Source organism: Amphibalanus amphitrite, unplaced genomic scaffold (genome assembly GCF_019059575.1).
Source record: "Amphibalanus amphitrite isolate SeventyFive unplaced genomic scaffold, NRLGWU_Aamphi_draft 000085F_arrow, whole genome shotgun sequence".
NCBI lineage: Eukaryota > Metazoa > Arthropoda > Thecostraca > Balanomorpha > Balanidae > Amphibalanus > Amphibalanus amphitrite.
This window is the reverse complement of record NW_024881581.1, coordinates 515,895-525,123: the sequence shown is the minus strand read 5'-3', so window position 1 is coordinate 525,123 and position 9,229 is coordinate 515,895. Positions and strand designations below refer to the sequence as shown.

The window sequence follows — 9,229 nt, the reverse complement described above, 5'->3', positions numbered from 1 at the left end:
ACTTATCCCTAGGGAAAAATTAAAACGAACGCGCCCTCTGATGACAAACACTGCGTGCTAGAGACATACCGTTTTCGTGTTCAGTGTTCTCTTTTAGATAACGGTAAGTTATTGAGAGAATCAATAACCAGTAGAAAATCGAAAAAGGAGAGTCAAATAGCATACGTGCTGCTGATTGGTGCACACGGTAGATCATTTCTGAAACGCGTGTTGGGTGCTTGAAACAGAACAGCGGTTGGTAGTAAGCACAAAAAAACCTGTTCGTGATTATTTTTGTTATTATCATTATCGCACAGCGCAGGCCACGTGTGAGGACGTTTCCGGAGAGGAGAGACATAAGCGTCAAGATTTAGAAGTTGCTATTTGGTTATTGCTTTTCTTTAATTTAATTGTCTTTGAGAGAGGACGATTAACTGGAGGGTGGTGAATATTCCACCGACTGGTTTTCGCTGTTGAGTTCATTCAAGGCCATTTCATTTGTACTTGTAGTTGCATTCGGAGGTCGGTAAGTAGGCGTATGGATTGGACGTGATGGAGGGGCCAAGGGCCTTAAAACGGACAAGAGTGGATGAAATGAGTTTCTGGGGAGATGCAGATGAAGGAACCCAGGGGGTTTATCTGCAACTCAAACTTACATCTGGGAAAAGTGTGAAGGAAAGAGGGTGGCCATGGGTTCAAACCTGTGTCCGAGGCATTCTTGGCGGACAGGAAAAAGTGGCCAAAGCTAACTTCATGGCAGACGGGTCTTTGCTAGTCAAGACCAAAAACGAGGTTCAGACAGACAAACTCTTAAAGGCCCAACTTTTTGGTGGTGAGGAGTGTGTCGTACAGAGGGACGCGAGATTGAATCAGAGCAAGGGTATCATACATGCGCCTGACCTGATTGACTTGTCAGAGTTGGAGATCTGTGGTTGGTTTGAGGAGTTTGGTGTGGTTGGCGTAAAAAGATTCACGAGGAAGGTAGGGGAGGAAGTTCAGCGCACGCCCACTCTTCTTCTTACCTTCAACACCCCAACATGTCCCTCACAGCTCCAATTTGACTATGTCAGGTACCCAGTCAAGAAGTATATACCAAACCCACTTCTTTGCCACAACTGTGGGAAATACGGACATGCACAGGAAAGGTGTAAGGCTGAGTGTATATGTCTGAACTGTGCCTCCAAAAAACATGAAGGGACTTGCTCTCCAAAGTGCATCAACTGTGGTGAGGCTGGACACGGCTGCCTCTCCAAAACCTGCAGTGTTTGGAAAACTGAGAGGGACATATGTGAAATTAAAGTGGACAGAGATGTCTCCTATGCCCATGCTCGTCGTATCCATCGCACAGAGAGGGGGAACTTGCCTCCTGAACCACGCTCCTTTGCAGCAGTGGTACGGAACTCGAGTGAAAGTGTGCGCTGTGACGATTCCCTGAGAGTCAGAGTGGAGAATGTCGAGCATAAGCTTGACAAAATGCTCACGCTACTGGAAAGACTATTACAGCTCCACAGTGCCACACTCACCAAAGAAATGGGCAACACCACAGAGACATCTCTGAACCCAACACCAACTCAGGCAGAGCCTTCAGTGGCACAGGCACTTGCCAACACGCCCTCAACGAACCTCTCCCAGCGACAAACCGTACCAGACAGTGAGAACGAAGGCAGCAGTGACACCTCAATGTCTGACACTGAGGAAACAGAGACTACGCCTCAAAACAGATCACAACGGGAAACTGTTAGCCCACCCTCCCCTCGGGAAACTCACCAGCTGGACAAGCGGAGTACAGGTAGATCACAAAAGAGGGTACAGCATGGGTGCCCACAGGAAAAAAGGGAAGACTCTTCCCCACATATAGGGAAAAGATCTGGGAAAGTCACAGATAAGAAAAACATCCAGAATGCCAAGCCTCACCAGGATGGCATTCACTCCAGGTCCTCCTGCAGGACCACCCCAATCGTAGTCAGGAAACCACCAGACCTACTCATAGGTATTGTAGATGGCGCCAGCCAGATTTGGTGCATTGTGGTACTTGTCCGTGTTGCATTATCCTTTTCCGGCCTGTCTGATTTACCTATGCCTTTGGTTGTTCTGTTTTGTCATCACTCCCCGCCCTCTAGCCGGGTTTGTTGCGTCAGAATTCTGGCAGCTTTAGAGATGCGCGTCGAGCGAGGCGGATAAAATGTATAGAAGGCGTGTGTTTTCTGCCGAGATATTGAAGATTTAACCATGAGAAATATTATTGTATTCGTCGCGTGGATTTGGAATGCCAAACATGCTTAATTTGATATTTGTGCGAGTGATGGTGAAATCTCGGTACGTGTCAGTGTGCGACACTATTTCGCTCTTTTCGGCGGGTGCGTCTGGCCCGAGAGGTTGTGTCGGCTGCGGTGCTGGTTTTGGACAGAAGGTGGGTGGATATTGATCGATGATTGTCGTAAATTTGTTGCTAAAGGAATGTTGATTGCTTTGTCAGGCGTTAGATTTATTTTGCATACGTATTTCGGTAGTTATAATATGCTCATAGGACGGCATGGGATTTCGCCTCAGGTGCGTCATTTTGCAGTGTGTTCTGTTTGTATAGGTGCCCGGGGAGGAGCTCGGCCTGTGCGAGCCCGGTTTTCCCCGTGGCTGAGTGCGCCGTGTGACGAGGCCGCGGTACGAGGTCGGCCGCGGCACGAGGTCGGCCGCGGCACGAGGTCGGCCGCGGCACGGGGTCGGCCGCGGCACGAGGTCGGCCGCCGGGAGGTCGGCCGGCGCGAGCCTGCTGCGGTGCGAGGTCGGCCGCTGAGAAAAGGGCGTGGAGACCCTTACAGCCGGTAGGATATGTTTATTTGTTTATTAACTTCGAGGTGATATTTGTAGGGGAATTGTGTTAGCTAGAGAGTGGGAAGTGTAAAACGGAAATTGCTGTTAAATGTATTATTGTTTTCATTTAATCTAAAACCAACATATTTTGTATGTACTGCGCAGTGCGAGTGTCGATGTGAGCGCTGGTGGATTCGTGTCCTAGTATGCTCGCTGACGCCCTGCTGTGCTCCACAGTAACGAATCAGTTTAAATACAACTGTTCAGTCAACGGCGTGGTCTCGACGTGCGTGAGCAGCTGAGCTTGGAGTCGTAGACGCCCGGCGGCGGTCGCCTGTGGCGATTGCTGCACCACAGCGTCGGCTGTGGAAACTACAGTTACGGCTCGGCCTCCGTCTACACTCTGGCTGTGCAGCAACGGCTGGGTCAGCTGCAGCCGGCTGCTGCTGCAACTCCGGGTAACCTGCTGCTTCAGCTGCATCTGGCTGCGCTTGATACCGGTGAGATGTGACTGACCTGTGCTGTTGCATAGGAGTTTGGCGTTCTGCCAGGAGTGAGTCTGGCATTCTGCCAAGAGCGAGTCAGACGTTTTTGCCAAAGTGAGTCTGGTGCCTTGCCAGACAGAGATTGACATTTCTGCGACCTGATCTGGCACTCTGCCAGAACAGGGTTTGTGTTTGGTGTTCTGCCAGGACTGAGGTTTGGTACTTGGCTTTCTGCCAGGACTTGAGAGCAGTGACGGGGAGCTAGCTGGTGGGGTTGCACAGTTGTGGTTGCCCGTGTGCGTGGGTGCTGACGCTATTAGTGTTAGAGATGTTGACGTTAGGTCAGTGATGAGCGCGTTTCTGGTTAACTAATGTGTGTTGTGTATTCTTAGCTTTGTAGTTTGTAGGGTGTGTAGTTTTAAGTACTGGCTGGGCGTTCCTACCAGATCCTGAACCATTCCTGAACTATGAGTATCACCGCACTGACTAAGGAGGAGTTGGGAAGACTTAGGGTCTCAGACTTGAGGAAGGAGCTAGAGGAGTTAAACTTAGATGTAACCGGGACTAAAGTAGAACTTGTAGAGAGGCTGTGGGGTGCTATCGAGGGACGCGCGTCAGGTGAAACAGAGATTAAGAGTGTTAGGACTGAGGCGCAGGACGTGGGTAGCGCAGAACCCCAGGCCCAAGTGAGTGTTGCCCCCCTGCGTGGTGCTGGTGCGACCTCATCTGAGGGGCCGCCCGGTACCTCAGCTAGCATGCTGAGGCTGAAACTTAAACTTATAAAGTCTAAACAGGAGGTAGAATCGGACGTGATCAGGGTTCGAGCTCAAGCTCAGCAGGAGGAGCTTAGGCTCAGGGCTCGGTCCGAGCAGTTGGACCTGGAGCTACAGCTAGCGGAGATGGGGGAGGTAGACGAGTCTGCGTGGGAGCCCCTGAGGGTGGGGGCTGGGGCTATGGTCGAGACCCCTTCTGTGGAGAGTGAGCTGTCTCCCCTGGTGAGAAGGTCGCTCCTCCCTCCTGCCGAGCTGCGTCCTTTCACTGGTGCTGTGGAGGAATTCAACCTTTTCATGAAAGCTTTTGACTCGCGTATCGCCAAGAAAACTAATGACAAGGGGGAGCTTCTTTTTTATCTGGAGCAGTATACTAGAGGTAAGGCCAATCAGCTGGTAAAGGGATGCCTCCACCTGGGAGATGAGGGGTATGAGGAGGCCAGGCGGCTGCTGGAGAACCGGTACGGGAATCCGATCAGACTAATTGACTCTTACGTCGGGAGGGTGGATAGCTGGCCACGCATCCAGGCTGGGGATGTGGAGGGGCTGGATAAATATTCACTCTTCTTGACTGAGGTCATGAATGCTATGACCGGGGTGACGATGGGGGAGTTTGAGCACCCGTCCACCCTCCGGCTGGTCGTATCCAAGGTCCCCGTCTACCTTCAGGATAGGTGGATGAGGGAGCGGACCGGCTGTGCGAGAGGGGGGATCCTGTGCGTTTCTCAGACCTGGTGTCTTTCATCAGCGCCGAGGTGAGAGTGCGGAGGAGCCCGCTCTTCGGTCCCAGGCCGCCCGCTCCGTCCCGTTCCGATGCTGGTGCGCCTCATCCTGGCAAGTTCAGGGTGAACACGGCCAAGGTGGGTGAGCCTGGTGGCCGGCGCTGCGAGTACTGTGGGTCGGCGCATGACATCGGTAGTTGTCAGGCCCTGAGAGAGAGACCCTGGGGAGAGAGGAGACGGGCACTCATGCGATTCCAGTTGTGCTTTGGGTGCCTGCGGAGAGGGCACCGTGTGCAGGTCTGTCGGAGGCCGCTGCAGTGTGATGTCTGCCGGGGTGCGCATCCGTCTGTGCTGCACCGGGAGAGTTGTCCGGGACCGCTCGGAGGACCTCCGGTGACGCCGCGCGGGGCGGGTGTGGTGATGCCGTCCAGCGGCGGGTCCGGTGCGAACGTAGTGAGCGCTAGTCTCGGCCTGAGGGGAGTCAGCCGGACGGCGCTGCCTATTGTGGCGGTGCGACTCAGGGCCACGACTGGTAAGGTTCTGGTAACGAACGCTCTGCTGGACCAGGGGTCCTCTGGCAGCTTCTTGACAGAGAGGTTGGCGGCGCGTCTAGGCGTGCGGATTGAGCGGACGACAGTATCTATCGAGACAGTGGGAACTGACCGGAAGACTATCCCGACAGCCATGGCCTCTGGGTTAGAGGTGAGCGGTGCGGACGGTGGCGCGTTTCATTCGCTGCCTAATCTGTGGACTGTCGACTCTCTGCCCGTGACATTAGATGACAGGTGTAGTTCCGACGAGCTGAGTGGTGCCGCGCACCTTCAGGGTGTCAGGCTGTGCGAGGCCGACTCCCCAGTCGAGCTGCTCTTGGGCTCAGACTGTGCTGCACTGATTGTGGCCAGGGAGGTGCGGGCCCCTCCGATGGGGGAGGAGGGACTCTGTGCTGTGCGGACCAATGTAGGATGGTATATCATCGGCTGTGCCCAGGGGGCAGATGTGTCGGGAGGGCGACTGAGTGTGAACTTCCTGAGGGTCATGGACGCGTGTGTGACCGAGCCGGACGCCGGCGGCGGCGAGTGCCTTTACCGAAAACTGTACGAGCATGAGTTCGGTGACTTGTCGGATGATAGGGAGGGCCTGTCGGTTGAGGACCGTGAATGGATTGACTTTGTCAGATCTAGCATGGTAAGGGATGACGGGGGACAGTTTGTGATTCCCCTCCCCAAGGATGACTTTGGCGAGCTGCCAGATAGTCTCCAGACGGCCTCCCGACGACTGGAAGCGCTGAGGAGGCGTTTCCGATCTGACAGAGAGTATTTTGAGATGTACCGCAGCGTGATCTCCTCACTCGAGGAGGACGGCTACGCTGTCCCGGTGTCCGACGGACTGACTGACAGTGACCACCCTGTATGGTATATGCCACACCACGGGGTGATGGAGCCCGAGAAAGGTAAATTGAGAGTTGTCTTCGATTGTGCCGCAAGGAGTCACGGTGTGTGCCTGAACGATCTACTGAAGGGGGGACCGAATTTGACTAATTCGCTGCTCGGTGTGCTGTGCCGCTTCCGGGAGGGCCCGGTAGCATTCACCTGTGATATCGCTTCAATGTATCATAGAGTGAGGGTCCCGGAGCCTGACACCAACCTGCTGCGGTTCCTGTGGTTTCACGGCTCTGACCCGGAGGGCGAGGTTCGGGTGTGGAAGATGACGTGTCACGTGTTCGGTGCCGTTTCGAGCGGCAGCGTGGCGAGCTTTGCGCTCAGACAGTGTGCAGAGGAGGGGCGGTCGCAGTTCCCCGAGGCTGCTGACGCACTGACCCGCAAATCCTATGTAGACGATGTCCTCTGTGCTACGTCCTCCGTGGAGGGAGCAGTTAAACTGGCGAGTGATCTGAAAGAGCTGTGTAGCACGGGAGCGTTTAATTTGACAAAGTACAAGAGTAACAGTTCAGATGTCCTTCGTCAGATTCCAGTACAGGATAGAGGGAAGAGTGTCAAGGAGCTGGACCTTGGTAAAGATAGTCTCGGTTCTGATCGTGTCCTGGGCCTCAGGTGGTCGATGGAGGATGACTGTTTCTGTTTTCAGTTCCGTGATAAACAGAAGCCGGTGACGAGGCGCGGCATCCTCTCCACCGTGAGCTCGGTGTTTGATCCGCTGGGTGTGATCGCGCCGGTGACTTTGCTTGGCCGTGCATTGCTCCAACGACTGTGTGCCCTGTCGTACCGATGGGACGAGCCTCTCCCTGATGTGTTGCAGAGGGAATGGCGGGAGTGGGTGGAGCTGGCGGGTGAGCTCGATCGAGTCAGGCTCAGCAGGTGCATCTCTGATCTGCCAGGAGAGGTGCTTGCCACCGAGCTCCACGTGTGTGCGGACGCCAGCGAGACGGCGCATTCCGCGGTCGCGTACCTGGTGAGAGAGGTGAGGACTGCGGGTGGGGGAACTGAGCGGTCTGTCCACTTTCTGATGGGCAAGTCGCTGGTGAACCCGGTCCGTTTCGTCTCCATCCCGCGACTGGAGTTGGCTGCCGCTGTTCTGGCGGTCAAGATTAGGCGCGTGCTGGTCAGGGAGTTGGACACTCTGTTCGATTCGTTCAACATGTGGTCAGACAGCATGGTGGTGCTGGGCTACGTGCGGAACAGATCGACGCGATTTAAAACGTATGTGGCGAACCGAGTCGCATACATTCACGATGGGTCTGACGTGTGCGAATGGAGGTATATTCCGTCGGAGGTGAACCCGGCTGACGTGGGATCCCGCGGCTGTCGTTCCGCGGGACTGGATCCCTGGCTGGGTGGGCCGGAGTTCCTCCGTGAGGGGACGAGTGGGTGGCCGACTGAACCGACAGTGACTGTGGTAATCCCTGAGTGTGAGGTGAAGGCGACACCGGTCGCTGCGGTCCGTGTGGAGCACGAGTGTAGCGAGGGTGGTTCGTCTGATATCCTGATAAGGCACTTCTCCTCTTTCAGCCGGCTTCAGCGAGCGGTGGCCTGGCTGAGGAGATTCATTGATGTGATCCGTGACGGTTCCTTCCGTAGGTGGTGTATGAGGAGGAGAGGTCTGAGGCGGCGAGAGAGTAGTGCAGCTCGAGAGCTGAGCGTGTCCGATCTGAGGGCAGCGGAACGTGCAGTTCTGCGATACGTTCAGCAGAGCTCTCTGCCTGAGTTTCCGCAGGGCGGTGACGACGGTCCAGTCCGCGTTAGAAAGGCTAGTGGGCTGAGTCGTCTGAATCCGCACATGGTCGGCGGACTTTTGGTCGTTGGGGGGAGGTTGTCCCGAGCTGACTGTCTGTCTGACGAGGTGAAACATCCCGTGATCCTCCCTCGGCGCCACCATGTGACCCAGATGATTATCCGTGAGACTCATCGGAGGGTGGGACACCAGGGTCGTGACCATACCTTTTGGGAGCTGAGGCGGAGGTATTGGGTCATAGGAGCGGGCCCGGAGGTTAGACGAGCGATTCGCTCGTGTGTCACGTGCCGTAAGGTGAACGCCAGGCCCCAGCAGCAGCTGATGGCGGAGCTGCCGCAGGAACGAGTCGTGGGGGAGAGACATGCTTTTTCCTCTGTGATGTTGGATGTGTTTGGTCCCATCATGGTAAAGGCCGGACGCGTTGAACGCAAACGGTACGGCCTGATGTGCGTGTGTACTGTGACGCGCGCTGTCCATGTCGAGTTGCTGGACTCGTTACGTACCGACTCGCTGATTAACGCTGTGAGGAGGATCAGTGCTCGTCGTGGGCCGATCCAGTATATCAGGAGTGACATGGGAACAAACATGACAGGGGCAGACAGAGAACTGAGGGAATCTCTGAGGGAAGTAGACAGGAGTGGGCTGTCGCGCGCAGCGCTGAGGTACGGGATTGAATGGGTATTCAACCCGCCTACTGCGTCGCATTTTTCGGGTAGTGTGGAGCGACAAATACGAACCTTCCGAAAGATCTGGCGGTCGATGCCGCTGCAGCAGCGTGTGGACGAGGAGTCCCTTCACACGTTGTTCTGTGAGATTGAGATGATAATGAACGGCCGTCCGTTGACCTTTGTTTCTACCAGCTCGGGCGAGGTTGAGCCGCTAACCCCGAGCCATTTGCTTTTTCTGAGAGGCAGCGCGGGCCCGATCCCCGGGTTGTATGATGAGGCTGACTTGCTGTCCAGGCGGCGCTGGCGGCAGATTCAGTATCTAGCCCAACAGTTTTGGGTCCGCTGGAGACAGGAGTATTTGCTGTCACTTCAGTCCAGACAGAAGTGGACGCGGGAGGTGAGAAATATGCGGCCGGGGGACGTCGTTCTGCTCGTGGACCGTGACGTTCCGAGGGGGCTGTGGCAGATGGGGCGGATTGTGGAGGCAATTCCAAGTCAGGATGGGCTGGTCAGGAAGGCGGTAGTTAGGATAGGCGCGTCAACATACCTGCGTCCCATTCATAAAATGGTACTGATCTGCTCAGAGTCTGAGCTAGACTGAGTGAGTT

General features: G+C 55.3%; 1 protein-coding gene across 1 annotated transcript; it reads left to right on the top strand.

Moving 5' to 3' along the window:
• Positions 1-1,977: 1,977 nt before the first annotated feature.
• LOC122379834 lies at positions 1,978-8,652 on the top strand. Its single transcript, XM_043362366.1, has 2 exons — positions 1,978-2,798; positions 3,025-8,652. The coding sequence occupies exon 2, from the start codon at positions 3,740-3,742 to the stop codon at positions 4,799-4,801; it is 1,062 nt and encodes a 353-aa protein (XP_043218301.1). The 5' UTR covers positions 1,978-2,798; positions 3,025-3,739; the 3' UTR covers positions 4,802-8,652.
• Positions 8,653-9,229: the final 577 nt, after the last annotated feature.